General features: G+C 43.7%; 1 protein-coding gene across 7 annotated transcripts in view; it reads right to left on the bottom strand.

The window, feature by feature from the left end:
* The window catches only part of GTDC1 (glycosyltransferase like domain containing 1), a 654,615-nt gene that overhangs the window by 475,079 nt on the left and 151,875 nt on the right, over positions 1 to 27,661 (bottom strand). For 6 of the 7 annotated variants that reach the window (XM_063933742.1, XM_063933736.1, XM_063933738.1 and 3 more), the window contains exon 3: positions 25,319 to 25,486. The exons of the other annotated variant lie outside the window; for it this stretch is intronic. In XM_063933742.1, coding sequence (XP_063789812.1) covers positions 25,319 to 25,486 — 168 coding nt within the window. The remainder of the gene's footprint in view (positions 1 to 25,318; positions 25,487 to 27,661) is intronic. 7 annotated transcript variants of the gene reach the window in all.

The following is a 27,661-nucleotide window of genomic DNA, read 5'->3' on the forward strand; positions in this document are numbered from 1 at the left end:
TAACTATATACAAGCAGAAGAAGTCCGCACTTGGGACGGGCGCCCAGCATCCACTACGGACTACGAGAAATGGATTTACCGGTAAGTAAAATCTTATTTTCTCTAACGTCCTAGTGGATGCTGGGGACTCCGTAAGGACCATGGGGATTATACCAAAACTCCGAAACGGGCGGGAGAGTGCGGATGACTCTGCAGCGCCGATTGAGCAAACGCAAGGTCCTCCTCAGCCAGGGTATCAAACTTGTAGAACTTTGCAAAAGTGTTTGAACCTGACCAAGTAGCCGCTCGGCAAAGCTGTAATGCCGAGACCCCTCGGGCAGCCGCCCAAGAAGAGCCCACCTTCCCAGTGGAATGGGCCTTAACTGATTTTGGCAGCGGCAATCCAGCCGCAGAATGAGCCTGCTTTATCGTGTTACAGATCCAGCGAGCAATAGTTTGCTTTGAAGCAGGAGCACCAAGCTTGTTGGAAGCATACAGGATAAACAAAGACTCTGTTTTCCTGACCCTAGCCGTTCTGACTACATAAACCTTCAAAGCCCTGACCACATCAAGCAACTCGGAATCCTCCAAGTCAGTAGTAGCCACAGGCACCACAATAGGTTGGTTTATATGAAAGGATGAAACCACTTTCGGCAGAAATTGTGGACGGGTCCGCAATTCTGCTCTATCCGCATGGAAAACCAGATAGGGGCTTTTATGTGACAAAGCCGCCAACTCTGACACACGCCTAGCCAAAGCCAAGGCTAATAGCATGACCACCTTCCATGTGAGATATTTCAACTCCACCGTTTTGAGTGGTTCAACCAGTGGGATTTCAGGAAACTCAACACCACGTTAAGATCCCAAGGTGCCACTGGAGGCACAAAAGGGGGCTGAATATGCAGCACTCCCTTTACAAACGTCTGAACGTCAGGTAGAGAAGTCAACTCCTTTTGAAAGAAAATGTATAGGGCCGAAATCTGGACCTTAATGGAACCCAATTTTAGGCCCAAATTCACTCCTGACTGTAGGAAGTGAATGAAACGGCCCAGCTGGAATTCCTCCGTAGGGGCATTCCTGGCCTCACACCAAGCAACATATTTTCGCCATATACGGTGATAATGTTGAGCTGTCACGTCCTTCCTAGCCTTTATCAGCGTAGGAATGACCTCCTCCGGAATGCCTTTCTTCGCTAGGATCCGGCGTTCAACCGCCATGCCGTCAAACGCAGCAGCGTTAAGTCTTGGAACAGACAGGGCCCCTGTTGCAACCAGTCCTGTATTAGAGGAAGAGGCCACAGTTCCTCTGTGAGCATTTCTTGCAGATCTGGACACCAAGTCCTTCGTGGCCAATCTGGAACAATGAGTATCGTTCTCACTCCTCTTTTTCTTATTATTCTCAGCACCTTGGGTATGAGAGGAAGAGGAGGAAATACATAGAACGATTGGAACACCCACGGTGTCACCAGGGCGTCTACAGCTATCGCCTGAGGGTCTCGACCTGGCGTAATACCTCTGTTGTTTTTTTGTTGAGGCGGGATGCCATCATGTCCACCTGTGGCAGTTCCCACCGACATGCAGTCTGCGCAAAGACTTCCTGATGAAGTCCCCACTCTCACGGGTGGAGGTCGTGTCCCGGGATGAACACTGCTGACAGTGCGCTTACGTGATTTTCCGCCCAGCGAAGAATTCTGGCGGCTTCCGCCAACGCTTCCCTGCTCCTTGTGCCGCCTTGTCGGTTTACATGAGCCACTGCGGTGATGGTGTCTGACTGAATCAGAACCGGTTGGTCGCGAAGCAGGGTCTCCGCTTGACGTAGGGCGTTGTATACGGCCCTTAGTTCCAGGATGTTGATGTGAAGGCAAGTCTCCTGACTTGACCACAGACCTTGGAAATTTCTTCCCTGTGTGACTGCTCCCCACCCTCGGAGGCTTGCATCCGTGGTCACCAGGACCCAGTCCTGAATGCCGAATCTGCGGCCCTCGAGAAGGTGAGCACTCTGCAGCCACCACAGGAGAGACACCCTGGCCCTGGGGGATAGGGTGATTAACCGATGCATCTGAAGATGTGATCCGGACCACTTGTCCAGTAAGTCCCATTGAAAGGTCCTCGCATGGAACCTGCCGAAGGGAATGGCCTCGTATGATGCCACCATCCTTCCCAGGACTCGAGTGCAGTGATGCACTGACACCTGTTTTGGTTTTAATAGGTTCCTGACCAGTGTCATGAGCTCCTGAGCTCTCTCTATCGGGAGATCAACCCTTTTCTGGTCTGTCTAGAATCATGCCTAGGAAAGGCAGACGAGCCGTAGGAACCAACTGCGACCCCTTGCTTCCGCAGGAGTACCATCATTTCCGCCATTACCTTGGTAAATATTGGTAAATATTCTCGGTGCCGTGGAGAGACCAAACGGCAACGTCTGAAATTGATAATGACAATCCTGTACCACAAATCTGAGGTAAGCCTGATGAGGTGGATAAATGGGGACATGAAGGTATGCATCCTTTATGTCCAGAGACACCATAAAATCCCCCCCCTTCCAGGCTTGCGACGACCGCTCTCAGCGAATCCATCTTGAACTTGAACCTTTTCAGGTATATGTTCAGGGATTTTAAATTCAATATGGGTCTGACCGAACCGTCCGGTTTCGGGACTACAACATGGTCGAATAATAACCCCCTCCTTGACCACCACCTGTTGAAGATACAATTTGTGAATTGCAGTTAACACTATTTCCCTCTCGTGGGGGGAAGCCGGCAGGGCCCTCGGTGAGGGGGCCTCTCCTCGAAGTCCAGCTTGTATCCCTGAGACACAATATCTATTGCCCAGGGATCCAACAGGGAGTGAACCCACTTGTGGCTGAAATTTCGAAGACGTGCCCCCACCGGGCCTAGCTCCGCCTGTGGAGCCCCAGCGACATGCGGTGGATTTTGTAGAGGCTGGGGAGGACTTCTGTTCCTGGGAACTAGCTGTGTTGTGCAGCTTCTTTCCTCTGCCCCTGTGACAATGACTATAATATTTGTCCTATTAAAAACACGTTAAAGGTTAAAGAACACAATACGCAATTGGCGTAAAAAGTACCGCAAGGGTACTCCCTTAACTATACCTTAAGGAATGTACTTATACTGTAAACCTCTGTGTAGTGGGAGAGTGTAGATGCAACACAGTATAACCTTATTACCTTTAAAGCTGTTCGAGCGTCACTGACGCTCTGAGATTACTTAATACTATAAGAAATACACAGATACCGTGCTCAGGGTCCAACGCCTAAATATATATTATGAATGATATACTTGCAAAAGAATTTAACACAATACAAGTCATACACTACAATATAACATAGACTACCTAACCAGATAACTACACAGGAAATACAATACAATTACTATTTAAGGGAAAATAAGAGAGAAAGAGAAGGAGAGAGAGAGAGAGATTGAGAGAGATTCGCTCAGAGTAACAAGAAGATTAATATGATTGCGGAGAAACACTTACACATGTGAGGAACAATCGCTGCGCAGTCAGTCAATGCTGAGAATCTTTGTTTAGAAAGTACTTGAGCTTACCCATGCTGCCTATCCCTATATACACAACACCCAGCAACACAATTGTCCCTACAATGCCGCATGGGGCAGAAGCTAGACTCCATTTTGGGAAAACTCCACTTGATTCCAAAGACTACACCACATGGCTGAAAGGGGGAGGGGAAAATACCCGGCAGCAGCCATTTTAGATTTGCAGGTCCAAACACATGGCACTCTCTACTACACCACAATCACATAGCAGAAAACACAAGACTCAATTTTATTCCAAAATGTCCAAGCCTCAAAACAATGCATATGTTCTGATTTTACAATTCCAAACAATCTAAATCACCTTTCACAATTTCAATCCAACTTCCTAGAACCATCTTATTAAATCTCCATAGGCAAACAAATACCACAAATGCTATGCTACAGGTTGTCTAATGTTCCACTTCATCACAGACTTCACAGAGTATTCAGCACAAACAAGTTACAATCACACAGCTGCGCAAGCCTCACCATCCCCAAGCCATTTGTTTCTCCAAACCAACCACTCTATGCTTACCCATCATTCCACAACTACCCCACCACAAAACACACATATAAAACTACTCTATGCCAATCAGCCATGAGATATTGAGATTATGGTACTTAGCCTTTCGTAAGGAGCCTGGTGATGATCCAGCCATGCTTGCTGTGTGTCAGGTAGCTGTGTGAGTGAGTGAGTGAGCCCTGTGATCTCCAGTGGGTATATCATACCCTCATTCCAGCTGTGGGGGTGTGTCAACAACAAGATGTGTGTGTGTGTCCCTCACAGCATGTGAGCCAGCTGCATCAGTGGCCTTGGTTATGCAAAACAATGGGTGATGACCAACACATTCCTGTCTAGTGGGAAGCTATTGTTTGGCGAATACTGTCCCACTGTCCACTCTCAGTTGAGACAATGACATCTCAGCAATCATTCTTCTGTATACAAATCCAGCCCCATTTCGTAAACACAGGTGTTGGCCCTCCTCATTGAGTCTCAAAGCTCAGTGTAATTAAAGGCTATTGTACTCTGTCTGCGGGAAAGATACTGATTCAGAATACAATTAATCTTCAATTACTATTCCTGTGCTTTAGCTATGCATATGAAGATGTGAAGCCCTCACAACATGCAAACTATTGTTTGGGGGATCTCTAAGGTCAAAGAGCCATTTGAGACCCACTGATACCTGTTGGACTCAGGGGAATATTAACTTATAAAATACATTATATGGTTGAATTATGTAACGATTGAGTCGCACACTGGGCACACAGAAACTCTACCGTAAATGCGCATACAGTGCGCCTGCGGGTGCACGTAACAGCGGGTATGCGCACGCACGGGAGAGCGCCCGCATGCGCAGCGCGGACATGTATGAGGTGCAAATATGGCAGTGTGCATAGTGATATTTTTCTGACTTTGACAGTCCACTCTTTGGCAGTCAACAATAACTGCCACTTCCTAAAACATTTCAAAAGGAGAAAAATATATGTCAAGTGTAAATACATTTCCATGGTTGGGTTGGGGAGGAGAAAGAGAAGGTGTGAAAAGGGTATGACCTAGTGAGATAGCAAAAGCATGTGTGTATGAATCCATGTTTGGGGGGTCATGTATCATCGTGCCGTACGTGTTTTAAATCAAGCTTCGAGGTATTGCGAAGTATACATTTGAATTCCTTCTTATCCCGTGGTACGGGTCTGTGGATGGGCTGTCAAACTTTACCGAGCTCTTTTCGGCTTTGGTTGTAACAAAATGGGGGAGCACATTTTAGTTGATGATACATGAATGGGGGAATATGTGCTTGCTGATATCTGTGCCTGTATTCCCTATCGACTATGTGTATAATTACCTGAGGGTTGTAGAGATGAAGATAAGACATAATTACGGTAAATGCAGTGGTATTCTATGTCAGGTTAATGAACATTCGTCGATTGAGGTCTTGTTCGGTGTCTGTTGAATGCAGTCTTCTTTGTGCTTTTGCCCATTAGGTGCGAGCAAAAGCTGTCAATGTCCATAGATTTACAAAAGTGTTGGGCTAGCGTAATTTTAAAATTTCTAGGGAAACTGGGGATCCATGGCATAGTTCATCAAAAATCTGTGTATAAGGTTGTCAGAACTTCTTCTTTAATCCATCTGTTGTCTGTATATCGGCTCATCAAATTCCTCGTCCAAGTGGGTCTTTTTACCTTGGAGGAAAACGGAAAAACAGGTGAAAGAAACGGACCGTATAATCGCATTTTCATTACATCATTGTTTCTACCGTTGGGTCATAAATCAAGTCCATTGGGATTACAGTTTCCTCACTCCTTAGACTCATTACCTCAGGTAGTACTTTTCCAATATAACACAATCCTTCAGAGTTTGGGGCAAGCCACTTATACGCCTTCCTCCCGCATATGAAATATGCATCATCGGGGAGAACATATGGGACGGAGTAGGACATAACCATGTTACACATCTTCCATGTGAAATATCCTAATCCTAATTCTCCCATCTGCTTAGTACACGTATCAGTTTGTACGATATGTGCACAGTATCCTAGTGATACCTCTCCAACTCTCGTAATCCTATTTCCTAAGGTATACCTATATCGGAAAGATTTTCCTCTACTGGCTATGTGGCGTATAAGCTCTGTATCTGTAGGCTTTCTATCTGCTCTATGCGAAAAGGTCATGGTTTGGTTACTCCATGACACTTCCCAATTTCCCGGCTTTCGGGGATTGGAGATGTTAAAACCTAATAGGGACCTATCCACATGGTATTGGTGGAGCTTCAAACTAGGAGGGCTGGAGATATTAAACCTCCTGTCCACCGGCCTCCCACCCTTTAGCTCAAGTACCTCCCCTACCGTTAAAGGAAATGGTACTAGCCCTGATTTGCTATGACCTTGAGGTGCTTGAGAGCATACCCAACAATCTGTTTTATTTAACACATTACCCACTAAGGAGTGATAGTCACTCCATGGATGCCGGTCCGTATGGATATTAAAACTGGTTTGGCATTTCTTAATGCACCCATCCTCAACTACGTTGTTACAGAGCCTACAGATACAGTTTTCTTCAGCTAATAATCCTTAAAAGAAAAATGTTTACAAATAACATGGCTGCTAGATCGTTTCCGGTACTCGCCTTTGCTTGGTGATTGGGTTGCTATTGGAAATTTACACCTCCATCTTTATCATCAGGACCTTTCTGGATCCTTTCACGACCTCACTGATACTCTCACCGAAACAGACTGCTCTGGTCAACATCATGGTCAACAGGAAAATCCATATCACAGTCTCTTGGGGCAAGTCCGTCTTACAGGAGGAGAAAAGAAGAAATTTGTAATGGGGTACAGAAAATCAGTTTGAGGGGGAGAGAAACTTGTTACGATGATTAGTTCTCTAGTCTTGTTGTTCTTCTTGTTCTGTCGTCATCTCAAAAGGTGCTGTCTCTCAGTCTTCTAAACGAACATTCCGGTGATGCAATATTCTTTCAAATCAGCGATCTCTCTGTAAGGAGCAAAAATCTTGCATTACCATTTGTCTAACTGATGTGTGACATACCATCTTTAAAACATGAAAACATGAGTGAGAAGAGAGAAAAAAAAAACAAAAGAGAGAGAGAACACTTCATATGCATATATATATTACATAAATCTCCAATAACCAACAATACAATAGGAAAAGAGAAAAAAAAACATTTTTCAAACATTTTTTTAAAACATTGTCAGATCGTCAGGCTGTCATATCTACATGTCCAATGGTTTCTTTGCGCCGTCCCTCCCCCCAGCACCATACTCCACTTTCTGTATCTGGCCAGGATACATTGATGCGGATAGGTCATGCTGGGGTTTGGTAGACTTCTGCAAAGACCAAGCGGATATGCAATGTTTGAGTTCTTACCAATAATCGTCAGAGATGGGGAGAGAGAGAAAGAAAAAAAAAAACATTTTCACAAATACATTTACAACGTTTCACCTGGTCATTCCTGTGTCTTCAGTGAATGACCTCCCTATTTGTTAACCGTTACCTCAGGCTTACCATCAGTTCTAATGATCACCTTTCCTGACCACATATTATGGGTGTGGCCCAAAATTCTTCCTATATGATCCCTGATTATAATTTGGTGTGTCCTAACTTTTGCTCATTTTCATGTCTAGGGGGTCTGATTTTATGTGGGCTGTTGCAGTTACTGGCATAATGCCCTTCTCTTTTGCACAGATCACAAATCCTTAAGTTCCTCCATGTGCCAATGGCCTGGGGTTTTGGTTGATTTGATGCCTCCTCAAACGCTTGGATGCTCATCACCATCAACCGCTTTCCCTGTACTTCTCTGACTCCTTGGATACCATGATTATGTCGTTGTCTAGGGGGTTCATATACCTTTTGTGAATCTTTGATCATACACTTAGATCTTTCCTAGGATCTGGGTAATCAGACATGATTGATCTCAATTCTGTCCGGGACCAGGGATGGCGCATTGCACTGTCCTTGACGGGAATGATTCCCTGATCGTCAGTCTTCCCATTGGGGACTGTGATTCACCCTGACAGGACTAAACTCAATTACATCACCTTGTTTTGGTCTTACAATATGGGGTACATTTGTTTGTGCGTGATATAAAACATTGTACGTACCTGTGGACACGACCTCACCTGACCCTCCGTTAGGGGGTTTGATTATTGCCTTTACCAATTTGGTCGCGTCCACCTGGATGTCTTGTAGGATGGCTTCTGGAAGAGGTGCCGACATCGTTCTGGGCTCACTTTCTTGTTGGTAATCCTGAGGGAAGTTTAACATGGGTTGCGACTTGCACAGGTTAACATTTGTAATTTTTACACTTTCATTTTCATAAACATTATTACATTTAACACTTTCATTCTTAATACAGTTACTAAGTGCATTTTTATCGTACAACATTGTGCCATTTCTCTGCAACCATAATCCTCTCCATTGCCATGTCTCTCCTCTCAAGATGAAAGTTAGGTAAGTCAATTAAATCTCTTTGTAATTCACCTTCCTGTTGCCATAACTGCAAATGATCATAATGCTTGATTCGTCTCTTTGCTGATTTAATGAGACCTATCCTTCTCCTTAAATTCGTTAACACTTCTAGGCTGAAGCTACCTACTCTTGGGAATTTCTCCCCGTCATGTCTAGTCATTCTCTCCCATTCATCACATAAACTTTCTGTGTGACTTCCGTATTTCTCACACATTACATACCTTGCCGACCCAATTGGTCGGTTCACTGAATCAACCCGAACCGAGGTTGATCGCCCCCTACCTGAACAAGTGGCCCCCATAGTTCGAAAGTGTTGCTTTATTCAGCCAACCCTTACGCAAACCAAAATGTTCAAAATAGGCTGACGGTGGCGGTTTACCGAGTACCCCACTCACTCGCCCACGCCGACCAATACGACCTGATCACACCGATATGGTGCTGGCGTACTCGACCTAGGGCCCCTGCGACCTGAACCTCTATTTACTGGAACCTGTGAGGGTGATCCGAAGAACACTTACTCTTTCCAGTAACTATTGGTTGCTGGATAGTTCCTGAGTGAGCAGCGAACTTCCCTTAAAATAAAAAAATTTACACAAATCACGTTAGAATGTACAAATAGCGTTTGTGACCCCTTTACTCTAATGGTACTAGGTCAGATTACTAACTAATGTACACAATTACGTGCGGTACAATCGTTTAGTGCACAAGCAACTAATCTTATGTACTGAGCGACCAACGGAATCGAAAATTTCGGCTGCGAATTCCTTCAGCCAGAGCTTATATGGCCTATATGGGTGTTGCACCAACCCTTTCTTGGTGTTGTGCCTGTGGACTGTATAGCGGACTTCCTTGTCTGCTGTACCTGAACCTGCTGGTCTGTTATGACCTCCTGGTCTGTTACAGTATGACCTCCTGGTCTGTTACACTCTAATGCTCAAATTGTATATTTAACCAGGGATGCCTCCCTAGCCACCATGTACGTCACTTACACGCATGTACCTCACGAGTACTCGACTTTTCTTGTGGTTCAACCTTAAAAATTGTAAAAACAAACACTCACTTACCGCATATACACTTTTGTTTCTATTTCTATTTCTGCGCAGAAATTTTTCTTTAGACCAGATGTGTTACCAATTAGGAGAAGGATCTGTTAATTTAAATTTGGAATGTTAAACTAGATTTGTGCGATTTATCGCCTGGCGTTATTTACCGCGTGGCGCTACTTATCGCGTTGAGAGGAGAGGAGAAAAACTTGTGTTTTGAGTTACGTGGGCGTACCCAGACGCTCCGTTGCGTAATTTACGCTGCGTGCGTCGGCCTTTGGTTTGCGTGCACAAATCTCAGTTTTTGTTAGAGACATGTGTACGCAAAATAAAGATCCACCGTAACACAATTTATATGTTTATCAATGTAGATGATCCTTGATCATCTACCGCACACCACACTGACTTCGCCTTATCTCCCAGGCAAAAACTGTGTGTTTGTCTATACTTTAACTATGTTACCTTTACTCTTAAACTATAAAATAGCGGCAAATCTCTTTTAGCACGTTTATCAATGCAAATGGCAAACAGGAAGGTGAGATATGTGAAAGTACACAGATGAAAATGCAATTCTAAATTTAATCTAATAACATACATTGATGTAAGCACAGACATATAGACATTTAGACCTTATTCAGTGCTTCTAATTTGCATATGAATTGCTTTTTAACTACAGTAACTCTGTAAAAGGCGATTTATTTCAACACTGCTAGGGAACCTAACCAGTCACACAGGTTCATCTGCATTTCAATGGCCATCCTGCACCAAGCAGAGTAGGGTGGTAAGGAAACCAAAAGAAAAAAAAAAAAAAAAAACAACAACTTTGTTTTATCTGTGTATCGTTCTTAAATCAAATATTTAATTTATTATTAACTGTTATTAAACTGTATCTGAACTACTTATGATTGACTATGATATGGACTAAACAAATGCATTGAAAAAAAACTCATTAAATGATGATTTCTTTTTGACAGTGGATGGCTGATTATTTCTTGAAAATCAGCCATTTTAGGGGGGGGGGAAATTTGACCTTCCCAAAATGGCCGCTGCTCCTCCCCCATCCATGAGGTTTACACAAAATGGGAGACAGACCTTTTGTCACAAAGAAAAATCATCATGCCAGCCCCTTTTAGTTATCACGCTATGCAGAGCGATTATAAAATAATTTTAAACCTATTTAAACAGACAAACCATCCAATCTGCGTGTGCAGTTGGCACCAAATAGAAATAAAAACCAGATTTACAAAGACAATAACGTACTGTTCTTACCTTCCAGTTCCCGAATTCCCTCAGCACTCCTTACCAAGTGAAGCAGGCGCTTATCTGGTCAGCACTGCAGTATCCCCGACCTCCAAACGGTTTAACGAGGGATACTACCTTCCACTCTTTGCTGACCGATAATGTCTGCTGAAGTTACCTAGTGCAGATATGTGAATCCCGGACGAGCCCCCAATTGACAATGACTATAATATTTGTCCTATTAAAAACACGTTAAAGGTTAAAGAACACAGTACGCAATTGGCGTAAAAAGTACCGCAAGGGTACTCCCTTAACTATACCTTAAGGAATGTACTTATACTGTAAACCTCTGTGTAGTGGGAGAGTGTAGATGCAACACAGTATAACCTTATTACCTTTAAAGCTGTTCGAGCGTCACTGACGCTCTGAGATTACTTAATACTATAAGAAATACACAGATACCGTGCTCAGGGTCCAACGCCTAAATATATATTATGAATGATATACTTGCAAAAGAATTTAACACAATACAGGTCATACACTACAATATAACATAGACTACCTAACCAGATAACTACACAGGAAATACAATACAATACAATACAATACAATTACTATTTAAGGGAAAATAAGAGAGAAAGAGAAGGAGAGAGAGAGAGAGATTGGCTCAGAGTAACAAGAAGATTAATATGATTGCGGAGAAACACTTACACATGTGAGGAACAATCGCTGCGCAGTCAGTCAATGCTGAGAATCTTTGTTTAGAAAGTACTTGAGCTTACCCATGCTGCCTGTCCCTATATACACAACACCCAGCAACACAATTGTCCCTACAATGCCGCATGGGGCAGAAGCTAGACTCCATTTTGGGAAAACTCCACTTGATTCCAAAGACTACACCACATGGCTGAAAGGGGGAGGGGAAAATACCCGGCAGCAGCCATTTTAGATTTGCAGGTCCAAACACATGGCACTCTCTACTACACCACAATCACATAGCAGAAAACACAAGACTCCATTTTATTCCAAAATGTCCAAGCCTCAAAACAATGCATATGTTCTGATTTTACAATTCCAAACAATCTAAATCACCTTTCACAATTTCAATCCAACTTCCTAGAACCATCTTATTAAATCTCCATAGGCAAACAAATACCACAAATGCTATGCTACAGGTTGTCTAATGTTCCACTTCATCACAGACTTCACAGAGTATTCAGCACAAACAAGTTACAATCACACAGCTGCGCAAGCCTCACCATCCCCAAGCCATTTGTTTCTCCAAACCAACCACTCTATGCTTACCCATCATTCCACAACTACCCCACCACAAAACACACATTTAAAACTACTCTATGCCAATCAGCCATGAGATATTGAGATTATGGTACTTAGCCTTTCGTAAGGAGCCTGGTGATGATCCAGCCATGCTTGCTGTGTGTCAGGTAGCTGTGTGAGTGAGTGAGTGAGCCCTCTGATCTCCAGTGGGTATATCATACCCTCATTCCAGCTGTGGGGGGGTGTCAACAACAAGATGTGTGTGTGTGTCCCTCACAGCATGTGAGCCAGCTGCATCAGTGGCCTTGGTTATGCAAAACAATGGGTGATGACCAACACATTCCTGTCTTGTGGGAAGCTATTGTTTGGCGAATACTGTCCCACTGTCCACTCTCAGTTGAGACAATGACATCTCAGCAATCATTCTTCTGTATACAAATCCAGCCCCATTTCGTAAACACAGGTGTTGGCCCTCCTCATTGAGTCTCAAAGCTCAGTGTAATTAAAGGCTATTGTACTCTGTCTGCGGGAAAGATACTGATTCGGAATACAATTAATCTTCAATTACTATTCCTGTGCTTTAGCTATGCATATGAAGATGTGAAGCCCTCACAACATGCAAACTATTGTTTGGGGGATCTCTAAGGTCAAAGAGCCATTTGAGACCCACTGATACCTGTTGGACTCAGGGGAATATTAACTTCTAAAATACATTATATGGTTGAATTATGTAACGATTGAGTCGCACACTGGGCACACAGAAACTCTACCGTAAATGCGCATACAGTGCGCCTGCGGGTGCACGTAACAGCGGGTATGCGCACGCACGGGAGAGCGCCCGCATGCGCAGCGCGGACATGTATGAGGTGCAAATATGGCAGTGTGCATAGTGATATTTTTCTGACTTTGACACCTGCCTCTGGCAAGAAAGGACGCACCTCGGACTTTCTTGTTTCTTTGTGATTGAAAGGACTGCATTTGATAATGTCGTGCTTTCCTAGGCTGTGCAGGAATATAAGGCAAAAGATCAGAATTACCAGCCATAGCTGTGGAGACCAGGTCCGAGATCCCTTCTCCACATAATCCTCAGCCTTGTAAGGTAAACCTTCCATATGCCTCTTAAGTCGGCATCACCTGTCCATTGCATGTTCCACAGGAAACGTCAAGCAGAAATCGACATAGCGTTGACTCTAGAACCCAGTAGACTAATGTCTCTTTGGGCATGTTTTATATATATATATATCTAAGACAGCATCTTTTATATATATATCTATATATATACATATATATATATACATACTAGGGTCTCAATCTCTGCTGATAAGGTATCTGTCCACGCTGCTACAGCGCTATAAACCCATGCCGACACAATCGCCGGTCTGAGTAGTGTACCAGAATGTGTGTAAATGGACTTCAAAGTACTTTTACTGCATGCTATCTGCAGGATCCCTGAGGATAGCTGTTAAGTCAGCGCTACCTTTTGGGCAAACGTGACACCCTAGGGGAAGATTCCCATCGTATCCTGGCCCTAGTAGGGAAAGGATACTCCCTGAGAATTCTTTGTGGGAAACTGCAGTCTCTTGTCTGGAGATTCCCGCTCTTTTTCTTAATGAGAGGAGGGAAATTTACCTCAGCTTTCTTCCCCTTAAACATGTGTACCCTTGTGTCAGGGACAGATGAGTCATCAGTGATATGCAAAATATTTTTAATTTTTTTTTTATATATATATTTATTGAGAAGGGAACATGCAATAAAATACAGGTCATATGTCACAATGTTTGCAAGAATACATCAATCACTGCAGTGTACAGAAATTATCAATCAAAAAGCTGAACCAAACTTTAGTTAGTATAGGCAAGGTTAAGAGGACAATCAACCATATAGTTCAAGCGGGGGAATGCAATAACAGCTGACAGATTTAAAAGGGTAGTGAGCCTTGAATGAGAGATTCCATATTATACCACGTTGTTAATCTAACTACTCTGCGCACATACTCCCTGGTAGCAGTTGGCAGCGTATGTAGGTAGGGTAACCAAATGGCAAAAAAATTTGGCGCGCAGGACTCAGCATCCAGGGAACAATCAACCCAGTCCATTTGGTAGAGATACGTTAAACGTGGTAACATGAGGGAAAGGGGTTTCGGCTCCGAATGTATCCATTGGGATAGAATAGTTTTCTTTGCTGCAGCGGCCACACGAGCCAACAGTAATTTCGTCCCTTTGGAATATGGGGGATCCTGAGTCCGCACGGAGTTCCAGAAAGCCCAGGCCATAGTGATATTAAAGGAAATGCGAAGTTCCATATTAATATACGTTTGGACTGCCATCCAAAATGTCTGTACTACCGGGCATGTCCAGAGACAATGAATAATATCGGCATCGGGGGAATTACATTTAAAACATAAAGAGTTATCAGATACTCCAGTGAGAAACCTAAGTCTAGGGGTATAGTAAGCTCTATGTAATATCTTAAAGTGCATCTCTGCATAGGAAGATGAGACTAGTTGTTTATTTAGTAGACCACACCACCGAATCACCGTCAGAAGATCGGTGTCTGGGAAGTCGTCTGTCCATTTGGCCATCCCTGTTGTGAGCTTAGATAGATCCAACCTCCGCCTAGTATGAGAATAAATTAAAGAAGTATTATATGGGGCTCCTGGGGACTGTCGTACCAGACCATCCAGGGGAAAGGTGCGATCAGGGGGGTGTAGTCGTGATATTTTGCTAGTGGCAAAACTACGGATTTGGAAAAAGGCAAACAGGGGAAAATGGAGAGTGGGGAATTTTTTTTTTAGTTGTGCTATAGTCAATATCGCGGAGCATTCTGTATTCAGAAATTGATATAGAAGGGAGAGGCCCTGGAGATGCTGACCATGAACAATCCTATTATCCTCTCCACCCTGAAAACGCGGGTTACACCACAAAGGCTGAAATAAAGAATCTGATAGGGATAGGCCTAGACGTTTCCTGAGTTTACGCCAAGCATGACATGGCGTATATAGTAATGGATTATGAAGTCTGTCATGTTGAGGGGGAATATCAGCAAAATGCAACAAATGTACCAAAGTGTGTTGAGGTGAGAGAGCCTGCTCCAAAGCTCCATTAAAGAAATTGTCACAATCCCCTATCCAATCTAGAGCATATCTATAGTTGGCGGCTAGGGAATAGTCTTCAGGACAGGGGAGATTAATACCACCAAGTGAGAGGGGTTGTTTTAGTTTAAGAAGTGAGATGCGGGGACGTTTGTTAGCCCAAATAAATTTAGTAAGGGCTTTGTTAATAGAATGGACATCTCGTTTGGACAATATAAATGGAAGCATCTGGATGGGGTAGAGTAGTCGAGGGAAGGAGATCATTTTATATAGATGACACCGACCCAGATAAGAAATAGGGAGATGTTGCCATTTCAAGAAATCATTCGTCATTTGGGTAATGTGGTAAGAAAAGTTCACCGTATATAGGTCAGTGAGGAGTGGCGGGATGCGAAGGCCCAAATATTTTAAGTAACTGTGGGCCCATTTGAAGGGAAATGAGTCACCCCAATCCCGTGCCGCCTCCCCTCCCAACGCCAGCGCCTCTGTCTTATCAAAATTGATAAGAAATCCAGAAATTAAATTAAAATCATGCAGTGTGGTTAGTAACGATGGAAATGCCTGTTTGGGGTCAGCAAAATATAATAACAGGTCGTCCGCAAAAGCAGATACCTTAACTTCGTTGTCACCTACCCTAATACCTTGCCAAGTAGGATCTTGTATAAAATGACGTATCAAAGGGTCTAGGGCTAGATTGAATAGCGGGGGGGAAAGAGGGCATCCCTGACGGGTCCCTCTACCTAACGTAAAGGCAGACGAGTTTAAGCCATTTACCGTCAGATGTGCCTGAGGTAGTGTATATAACATTTTGAACAGATGGATGAATTCCTCACCAAATTGCTGGGCATGAAAAATACGAACCAAATGAGACCAGGAGACACGATCAAACGCCTTATCGGCGTCACAACTAACAATAAGAGCATCTGGGCAGGCAGTTTGTTGTGCACTATACATTGCTGCAATCAGTGTGCGGATATTGTGAACTGAGGTTTTACCTTTGACAAACACTGTTTGGGCAGGATGTAGGACCCTATTCAAGATTGGTTGAAGTCTCATTGCAATTAGTTTTGTGAAAAGCTTCAGGTCCTGATTCAATAATGAGATCGGTCTATAAGATTGAGTATATCGGGGATCTTTTCCCGGTTTTGTGAATAACACAATTCTAGAGTCTCCAAATCCCATAGGGGGAGGTTTTCCCTCCAACAGTGCATTGAAAAGGGATAATAAATGGGGTGACAGATGGGGGGCCAGAATTCGATAATACTCTGCCCCAAATCCATCCGGGCCAGGGGACTTACCATTGTGTAATGATTTAATCAGGGAAAGTAGTTCCGGTTCTGTTTTTCCTCTTTTTCGGTCTTTCCTCTTCCGTTAAAACAGGTAGTTTTGCCCTCTCAAGGAATTGCATTCCAAGAGTCGGATGATCCAGGGGGGCTTCATAGAGAGTGTTATAATATAGTAAGAAGGCCTCAGATATTGAGGGGGTATCAAAGATGGTTGTAGACGAGTCTGTGATTAGTTGGGGGATACGAGAAGGAGCGGAGTATGACCGTACCAGGTTCGCCAATAACCTCCCGGATTTATTTCCCCCTCGAAAAAAATCTATTCCGTTGTAGATCATACGAGAATCTCGCCCGCTCCGTACATAGTGAGTCGTACGTTTGCTTAGCAGCAAGATAGGCCTGCCGGTTGCCGGGTGAATCCTGCAACAAAAGTGCGTCATAGGTTTTGGTCAGGTTACAAGCAAGGTCCTGTATTTGGGTCGCAAGCCGCTTGCGTCTCCTGTAGACATATTCCATAATATGTCCTCGGATCACTGGCTTCGAAGCCGACCAAAACAAATTGATATCCTCCATATGTGTACTATTATCTGCTACATAATTCTGGAACGTTTGTTCCAGGTGGGTGCAAAAATCAGAGGATTTCGTAAGATAAGCTGGAAATCTCCAATTGTATGATTGAGAGACAGGGGACTGTAGGTTAAGGGTAAACCACACTGGGGCATGGTCAGACAATGATATGGGTTCTATTTTAGTATCAGCCACGCGCTGCAATAGGGGGTCAGCTATTAACCAATAGTCAAGGCGAGAAGAGGAGTGATGTGGATGGGAGTAAAATGTGTACTCCCGGGAGTCAGGGTGTTGGCATCTCCAGGGGTCGCAGAGTCGCAGCGAATCAGTCAATAGGGATAGGGATTGGGGCGGTGTAGAAATATGCGATCTAGCAGATGTGGATCTATTCAAACCCGAAGACTGGACAGTATTAAAGTCTCCGCCTAAAATAATCTCCCCCTCCGCCCATTCTTGCAGCTTGTTGTAAATGTTAGAAAAAAAGAGTGAGTTGGGACCATTTGGCGCGTATATAGTGGCTAAGGTGTAAAGAACACCAAAAATAGTGATTTTAATAAATAAATAGCGACCTTCAGGGTCACTAAGACTCATTTATTTGGTACGTGAGACGTCTACTAAAAAGAATCAGTACACCCCTTCGTTTGGCTGAGTAAGAGGCCGATTTGAATTCCCCTATCCAGGAATCTCTCACAACATTAGGGTCCGTATTTTTCCAATGAGTCTCTTGCAAGAGGGCTATGTCAGGTTTTAGACGTTTAAGATAGGAGAGGATCTTTCTCCTTTTGACTGGGGTGTTGAGGCCCTCAACGTTCCAGGTTACAAATTTGATATGGGACTGTACTCTAGTGGAGGTGGCAACATTCAAAGACATTTAGCCTATACCTACTCTAGGCCAAAATTCCCATTTAACTAATAAGGAGAAACCCAGCCAGCCCGTCCCAGCAAGCGGGCTAGTGAGCCTGATGCCTGTACCTAAGCAGCTTAAGGATAAAAGGAGCAACAGTGACAATGACATACAAAAAATTACAACAACTTCTAAATCAAAATCCCAACTCAAAAATATTTTAAATATTATACGAACCAAAGCGTACAGGTCTATGGGACGGTCCACCGAGACGCCTAATAGATTCCAACCGAACACATGCGTGTAGCGGGAAACCGTGCCAAAAGACCGTACAACAATCAAACTTAACAATAACAAATAAGTAAAGAGAAAAGGGGGGGTGGGATTAAGTCAGAGAAGGGGAGGAAGAGAGAGAGTCAAAGAGAGAAGAGAGCAGTTCAAGAAGAGTTGAGAACAATAGGATAAGTGGTCGCAGAAAGAAGGAATGATTTGGTAAATACAATACGGTATAGATGACTATATACCCACATATACTATAGGCAAAATATATATCAACCAGTGGTAGGACCCACTCTTAGTAGTTACTAAGAACCTGAATGTGTACTGTTCAAGAAGATGAGGAGAAACAAGGCCATGAGATATCAGTCTTCATCATCCATCCCGGCAGAGGAGTGTGGGGATAGTGAATCTACATAGTTCTTGACCGTCTTCGGATTCTCAAAGTAGTAGGCCTTTCCCGCATGAGTGACTCTCAATTTAGCTGGATAAAGAAGCGCAAAGCGGTGGCCTAGTTCGAAAAGTCTCTTGCAGACAGGCGAGAATTCTCTCCGTTTGGAAGCCACCATAAAGAAAAAGTCCTGGAATAGCAGCAATTTAGCATCTTGGTATTTCAAGTCGGCACATTTTCTATAGGCGTCCAAAAGCATGACCTTGTCAGCGTAGTTAAGGACTCTCAGTATGACGGGCCGGGGTCTATCATTTGCGGATTGCCGCTCCGGGCCTATACGGTGTACACGTTCCACTACTATGGATCCTGAACTCGGAACAAAGCCCAGCTCCCGAGGCATCCACTGAGAAACGAGCGTCATGAGGTCACGAGGTTTCACCTACTCCGGTAGGCCGATGAGGCGCACATTATTTCTCCTATTTCGGTTTTCAAGGTCCTCAAGCTTATCCTGAATAGATGCAGTGAATTTTTCTTGGTCAGAAAGAGCCGTCTTAGCCGTAGTGAGATAATCCTCTAGGTCGGAAATTCTCTGTTCTGCCTCGGGGAGTCGCTGAACATTTTGGTTCAGTTGAGTGAGAGCGGAGTCAAGCGAATCCTTTAGAGGAGCCAGTTTTTGGTCCAATAACTGGGACAGAATATCTGTTATCTCATTCGTCGTGCAGGATTTTGCAGGATCCATTGCAGATGCAGACTCGGATCGGCCTCGGGGACTAGAATGCGAACCCAATGGAGGTGAAGTAGGGCTATCGACCGAGGGGTTATCACGGCCTCTATCCATCTGATTGCCACGAGTACCCCGTGCCTGCTTGGCCGCAAATTTGTCCATCATCAGAACAGTGAGATAATAACAGCAGTGAGTGCAGCAGCAGATAGCTTGAAATATATAATAATATGAGTCGCAATATAAAATTCCACCAGCAGAGGGAGTTAGGCAGATGAATTAATATATTAGCTGTAATATGATTGAATCGTATTCCTTCAAGAAATAAAATATAGATACTGGAGGTAGGATAAGAAAAGGGTGTGAGATCCCAGGTCCCTTTTAGTATGTTCCAACCAGGCCAAAGAGGACAGCCAGCAGAGATCACGGACCTGCCAGTGACCACAGCTCACTGCCTATGACAGGGAGCTCCAGCTTACCAGCTCGCCTCCTCCAAGATGGCCGCCGGGTGCAGGGGGAGATGTGTTGCAGCCAAAGAAAAGTCTTCCTCCCAGCCGCCCAGCGCCCCGGTGTCGCCAGAAGGGGACCTGACAGGTCAGTGGCCGCCTTCCCGGGGGGTACAGCGAGCGGGTGTGTCCGCCGTGGGCGCGGGCGAAGCTGGATCTTCCGCTCCGCCGCCCTGGAAGTCCACGGCGGGTCGCGGTCAAACTTTAGGTCCCGGCCTGTGGAGGCGATGTAGGCCGCCGGGCTCCGGAGCTCCCCGAACGGTCCCCAGCTCTCGGGAAAGTGCCCCCCAATAGCGGGCCCGGCAGGGCAGGGAGGCAGGGGGCAAGGAGTGGCACAAAGTGTGGGCCAGCGGCAGGGGGGTGCTATGAAATAGCGGACGCCGTGCTAGAGGCTCCAGGGTACGTCTTCCTCCCCTGCTGGCCACCAGGAATCTGCAAAATATTTTTTATTACAATAATCATATATTGAATACTTTCCTGCCATTATGGCTGTAACTTTGCATTATCGTAGTCGACACTGGAGTCAGACTCCGTGTCGATATCAGTGTCTATTATTTTGGATAGTGAGCATTGAGAGACTCTGAAGGTCCCTGCGACATAGGGATAGACATGGGTAGATTCCCTGTCTGTTCTCTAATCTTTTGTGCAATAAATTTACCTTAGCACTTAATTTCACATATCCAAACAGGTGTCGGCGTTGTCGACAGAGACACCACTCACACACACATTTGCTCCATCTCCTCCTTAGGGGAGCCTTTTACCTCAGACATGTCGACACACACATACCGACACACCACACACTCAGGGAATGCTCATCTGAAGACAATTCCCCCACAAGGCCCTTTGGAGAGACAGAGAGAGAGTATGCCAGCACACACCCCAGCGCTATAAACCCAGGAATAACACAGTAACTTAATGTTAACCCAGTAGCTGCTGTTTATATTGTGTTTTTGCGCCTAATTATGTGCCCCCCCCCCCCCCCTCTCTTTTTACCCTCTTCTACCGTGTATCTGCAGGGGAGAGCATGGGGAGCTTCCTCTCAGCGGAGCTGTGGAGAAAAAATGGCGCAGGTGAGTGCTGAGGAAGAAGCCCCGCCCCCTCGACGGCGGGCTTCTGTCCCGCTTAAATATACATTTTCTTGGTGGGGGCTCATACATATATACAGTGCCCAACTGTATATATGTGTACTTTTGCCAAACGAGGTCCATATGCTGCCCAGGGCGCCCCCCCCCCCCCCCTGCGCCCTGCACCCTTACAGTGACTGGAGTATGTGAGGTGTGTGGGAGCAATGGCGCACAGCTGCAGTGCTGTGTGTTACCTCAGTGAAGAACGGAGTCTTCTGCCGCCGATTTCGAAGTCTTCTTGCTTCTCATACTCACCCGGCTTCTGTCTTCCGGCTCTGCGAGGGGGACGGCGGCGCGGCTCTGGGATCAGACGACGAGGGTGAGATCCTGTGTACGATCCCTCTGGAGCTAATGGTGTCCAGTAGCCTAAGAAGCAGGACCTAGCTTCGGAGAGTAGGGCTGCTTCTCTCCCCTCTGTCCCACGATGCAGGGAGTCTGTTGCCAGCAGAGCTCTCTGAAAATAAAAAACCTAACAAAATACTTTCTCACAGCAAGCTCAGGAGAGCTCACTGAACAGCACCCAGCTCGTCCGGGCACAGTCTCAAACTGAGGTCTGGAGGAGGGACATAGAGGGAAGAGCCAGAGCACACCAGAATCTAAATTCTTTCTTAAAGTGCCCATGTCTCCTGTGGAGCCCGTCTATTCCCCATGGTCCTTACGGAGTCCCCAGCATCCACTAGGACGTTATAGAAAAATTGAAAATGATTCTACCATTCTGAACTGGCCTCAGCCTGTAGGTCTAAAGGCCACCTGGTTTCCTTGGCCTCACCAATAATCATTCTTCAGTTTTAAACTACTGATGGCTAACGCCATAATGCAACCAGATGTACAGCAGCATTGTGGCATATGCTCAGATTGAGGCTCTGGCGCTTGTGCAGAAAACAAAATATTGGTGAGCTGCAACAAAATTGGGACTGCGGCTGGGTGTAAATCAGCCACTCAGACATGAGTCAACAGGTTGCTCTAGAAGCAACATGTGCAGAAAAGGAGCCCTCTCTGAATTTTCTTTTGGGGAAGAAAGTCTATTCAGTTGGAATAGGTGCTGTATTATCAGCACAACAGAGCTGGAGTCATTCTTTTATTATTTAAGCCTAAAACCTAACAAAGAGAGTAGTAGTAAGTCGACCAATAAGAGGGTAATACTGAAACAAACCTGTCTGCCTGACATTGGCAAGTGTAGCGACTCCAATCACTCTCTCATTCTTCTGTAATAGTCAGGGGCTGCCGTAAGGATTGTTGTGGAGGCATGAAGGGATTACCAAGGCAAAAGCTCATTGCTTCTTGCTGGGATATCTGGTGTAAACTGGGGAACACATTGGACTCTGTGGGGGTAATTTACTAATGGTCGATTTTTGATCAATTTGTGGGGGGTTTTCCAAATAAAAATGCAATTTTGCAAATAGCTAATTTACTAAGGATAAAATCACATGGAATTTGCTTGTCAAATGCAACGTTGTACTCCAAATTGTATCAATTCACCATCATTCACCAAATCATCATCCAAATAACTTTGGCATCACTGGAAATTGAAAATTTACTAAAAATCGTTTTTGTCAAATCGCTCCACGTTACCCCAAAATCGCAAAAGAAGTCGCACCTCAATTCACTGAATAAATGCACTTATTTTTTCAGTGTGTTCACATGGAACAAACATCTTTTTTTGCCCTAGACTCATTAAAAGCACCACCAAAATCGCACAAAAATCGCACCTCAATGCACCGCTTCCAAAAAAGCAACATGTGAAATCCATTGTGCGACTTGTGGTGCAAACTGAGGTGTGATTAGCTTTGTGTTGGCATATGCCTTCTGAGGCATTCTACTGAAAATGATAGCGCATTCATATGTGGCTTATGAAGCTACTTCCCAAACAAAAGCACTGAAAACAAAACAAAGCGCAAATGCCATAATGCGACTAAATACACCATCCGAAGACAAAGATGCAAATGAAAACTCTTGTTAGTAAATGTACACATTTTGTTCCAGCGATTTGTTTAATCACCCAAAAACGATTCTGAGTAAATTTCTCTGTGCATCTGATCTAGCCAGTATCTTGCTAGCAGTACAGTGGATCGGCATCTAGTACACTTTATAACAGGCATACTATTATTTTACTATTTTCCTCTTTCATCTAAAGAAATTCTATGCTTAATAATCATATAGTTGAGCTTTAATGTTCATGAAAGAACTAATGACACTACTACAGGTAAGGTTTTATCTTGATTTTAAATTATACCTTTGCTCAACACTCCCATACTATGTAGTGAATGTCATGGTATCCGGTCTCTAGGTCAACCACACTTTGGTCAACATGCATTAGGTCGACATGGTTTCTAGGTCGACATGACAAAAGTACGACATGAGTTTTTCACAATTTTTATAAAACTGTTGAACTTTTTCATACTTTACGATCCACGTGGACTACAATTGGGAACGGTAACCTGTGCTGAGCGCATCAGTAGCGGAGCGAGGCACCTTGCCCAAAGCTTGTGAGCCATGCGAGGGGACACGGTTCACTAATTGGGGTTCCCGGTTACTCTATGAAGAAAACGACACCAATTTTTTTTTATAAACTTATGTCAACCTTTTGTCATTTCAACCTAATGTTTGTGTCAACCTATTTTAGGTGTCAACTTAGTTACTGTCGACCTATTTTAGGTGTCAACTTACTGTCGACCAATAGTGGTCGACCTATGAACCACACCCGAATTTCATAGTGCACATGACTGTTTTGTTGTTTTTGTATGTGTGGCAGTTGTATCACAATGCACCTTGACGTGCAGGGGGGTCAGGTGTGCATTTAGGGTCACCATGTGCTCTAAACCATAACAACCTATGAGATGTGTGCTTTAATTTTTTATATTTTGTTTTAAACTCTCTTTAGGCAGGAAAAAAACTAATGATTGATTTGCTGCTGTGGTTCAGGGCTCATTCTGCAACCAAATGTAATGTTAATAAAGGAGAACTAATGTGTTTATGGTATGAAGTCATCAAAGAGTTTTTGGGGTTTTTTAAGTATAGAAAGCATAAAATAGCAAAATCGGCAAAAGGGGTAACCAACACAAACTTACAAGTTGTATGGTAAAGAAAATATAAAATTACGTTTAATGTATGAATTCTGCTGTAATATGAACAAATAAGCAAATACCATTTTGAGGTAATAAAGTCTTAAATAAATGTAAATGATTAGCAGAGGATTACAAGTTATTTTTTTCAGCAGAAATGACATTTATATAAAATTTAGCAAAATCCATGTTTTCTTCTTCCATGTAATCTGTATGTTTATATCGCATCACAGGTTTATGGTCAGGTCTTAAAGAAAGGGGAAAACTGATTTTATACATTGCAATGTCTGCAGATTCCTATGTGTCAGGAAACACCAATTAGTAAAGGGTAGCAATTAAATGTAGTGATGCAAGTCAGTTAAGGAAAACAAATATCAAACGAAAAGATCGCAGAATAGAAAAACCTTAAAAGAAGACCTGCCAGTCAGATTAAAACATAGTAATACTTTAATAACGCTTCTGGGAATGAAAAAATGCCTACAAATACACACACGGCTCAACCCACAATTTACCAACTTGCACTAATGCATGTAGGAGTATAGTGGTTCATAATGGTGCTAATCAGAGTAAGAAAAGTGTTGGGAAGGAAAGGTGTACATGTAACAAGGCGTTCAGTATGTATTACCGGCAGACGGGATGCTGGCTGTCCATATCCCGAGAGCGGCATCCCATCTGTCAGAATGCCAGCAGCGGGGCAAGCGCTAAGAGACCCCTGCGGGCACACTGCGCTCGCCGCAGGATCTATTACCACTCTATAGGTGTCGTAGACACCCACGAGTGGGAATAGCCCTGGTGAGCCGGGATTCCAGCTGGCGGCACTGTCGGCAGGCGGGATTTTGGAGTTGGTATACTGAACGCAATTGTGTCGTTAGCGATGAGCACAGAAACAGGTCAAGGTAAAGGTCAGCTGAGAAAGTGGAAAACATGCAGTTCTGGTGGAGTTTCGTATTTGCGCAGACGTGTTATTAACCTGCCCAGGGCATTTGTAAGTACACTTCCATGTTCCAGTTTTGAATACTGTTTATGGGAAACTAGTACTACTCTTAATTTTGCAGCATTGCAAATTTGATTTGAAATACGCAAGGTGGAAAGAATGAAAAAGTCAGTGTTCTACCTGCTTACACTTTAATGTAACAGTTACTTTAAAACAAGACCATAGAATCTTGTCATGCATGTAGCTATTTTAAGTGATTCATTTTTTGTTCCTGATTTATAAAGATATAACTGTAAATTAACTAAGCACCCAGGGAGATCCATGTTATTCACTATCACCAATGATCTATATTGGCCAACTGAAAGACTCCTATTAGGCAGAATTTGCTGCTGGTTAACTCACGCAGGCCATCAGTAACGTACTCTTACAAATATAAATAAATACCTACCATGAAAGGATTTGGTTGTAGCCATATTGGAAATCTCGGTCTTGGTTTTTTCGCACAGGGTAAACCAGTTGGTTTTCATGGAAATACAGGACCTTTTTCAGCTTCCCAAGGTCAGGTCGGAGAGCAACAAGTTCAGCCAGGTTAAGCACTGAGCTTGTAAATAGGACCCTGAAATGCGACAGTGATCTAGTTACTACAAAAATAAATAAATGCAGAAATACTTGCATTTAAAAGATTAAAAACTTAAAATTTACATGAATTGGCTTTTTGGATCCTTTTAGCCCACCTCCCCCATCAACGGCTATCTATAATCAAAGATGATATGGCCTAAGCTAAATATTTATGGTCGTATTACAATATTACTGGTATAAAACTTGCCTGATATATTCTGCTTAAAACTCAGAAATGGACAGCTACTGCTATTTCACAGAGTGATGATTCCTTATTTTCTGTAACCATTTTGAACAGTGGACAACCCTATGTTTTTCCGTGATTGTGGAAGTTGCATACATAATAGGTGGCATTCCACTGCCCATGGTAATTTGCCGTGGGATTATTTATCCCCCAGGGCATTGCCGTTTCTATAATGGGTGCAGGGGTGCCCACACCGCACCCATGTTATAATACTTAACTTTCCGGAGTCCTACGTTGGGCACTGCGGCAATAAACACAGCCAAAATGGCCACTGTGCATGCGCAGTAGTGAAATTAGTTTCCAGAACATGGCGGGCGCAATGTTTTCGGAGACCTGCTCGTACACAGTAGACTCCGGCACAATGCCTGATCCTACCGAGCCGTGTTTCCTCTGTAAAAACACCCCTGCCCCTGAGCTATCCAATCAGCCCCAAAGCAGCCCGATGCCAGCACTTATCAGGATTTTTTCCGGGACCCACTAAGGTCGCAATTGAATTCTCCCAACAGTGTGTTTTAGGGTTTTAAAACAAGTAATTTCTAAAAGAAACCCTATTCTTGCACTTCGTAGTGCTCAGCATTATGACTTAAAGTCATTATTCCCTTTGAATAAACCTTTAATGATTACTCTGTGTACAGCTATGGACTATGTATACCTTGTTTACATGCTGTTACTTGACTCTGTAAAGCAAATTAAAACTGATGAAGCGTGGCATGAGGGAAGCCAGGTATTTAAAAAAAAAAAAAAAAAACTTGTCTTTAATTAGTTTTAATTTACCTTAATACATAAATGTTTCTTCCTATAATCTGTTCTGTATACACATGCAATAAGCACTAAGCAAACAGGCCGTATAAATATAGTGATACCAGCAACAAAATACTCTAACAGCAATCTGTTACAAATGATTCCCATGAAAGACAAGACATTGAGAGCCCCAATGTTTCATGCTAAATGTTAAATTGCTTAATACAAGCTTTGTCATAGCACAAAGCCAGTATCTCTATTGTTAATGGATGATCTGTGGGGTTTGGAGACTCTTAAAACACTTCCATTTAACACCTAGCGCTAAGGACGATGGGGAAAGTTACGGTTACCCTAATGCAATGCAAGGCAGAAATATATGTCAGTAGTTATTGCGTTTGACATCAACATTAATTTTTCCCCTCTGGCCACTATTTAAGCAATTGGAACAAGGTGAGGTTTATGAAGCCACAGGGCTTATCCGCAAAGAAAGGACCTGAAGTAATGTGAAGAAATAGAGGAGAGAATGATAACTCCTGACAGCTTCGGTGTCAGCACTTTCTTCCAGGAGAACAACATTTCTATGGTCACAATTGTGCAAAATGCAGAAAAACCTTAAGGACAATTTAAATAGTTGTCTTAATGTGAAATTATAGCAGTCTGATTAAAAATAAAATAAAAAAAAATCATGACCTGAATTCAAGAGAAACAGGTTCTTCATACAAGAATTTAAATAAGAATTTGAAACACTATGGGGTAGATGTACTAAACTTGGCGAGAACTAAAGTGAAGAGAGATAAAAGTACCAACCAATCAGCTCTTAACTGCCATGCTACAGACCGTGGGCCTAATTCAGAACTGTTCACTGTTTTGCGAAATCGCAAGGCGGACGATTATCGAACGCATGTGTATGGATCGTAATGCGCACTTGCGAGGCCAAACTGCGAAAGAAATCGCAGGCGAACGCAGGCTGATTGACAGGAAGCGGGCATTTAGGGGTATTAACTGGCCGTTTTCAGAGTGTCAGGAAAAACGCAGGCGTTCCCAAGCGTTTTCTGGGAGGGTGTGTGACGTCAGCTCCAGCCCGATCAGCCTGTTTCTTTTGTACTGTAGGAGTAAGTCCTTGGCTACAGACACAGACTGGAAAAAATATTTGATGGTGAGTTGCGAACAGATTTGCAGCTGACCGGC

This window comes from Pseudophryne corroboree, chromosome 7, assembly GCF_028390025.1.
Source record: "Pseudophryne corroboree isolate aPseCor3 chromosome 7, aPseCor3.hap2, whole genome shotgun sequence".
Classification (NCBI taxonomy): Eukaryota; Metazoa; Chordata; class Amphibia; order Anura; family Myobatrachidae; genus Pseudophryne; species Pseudophryne corroboree.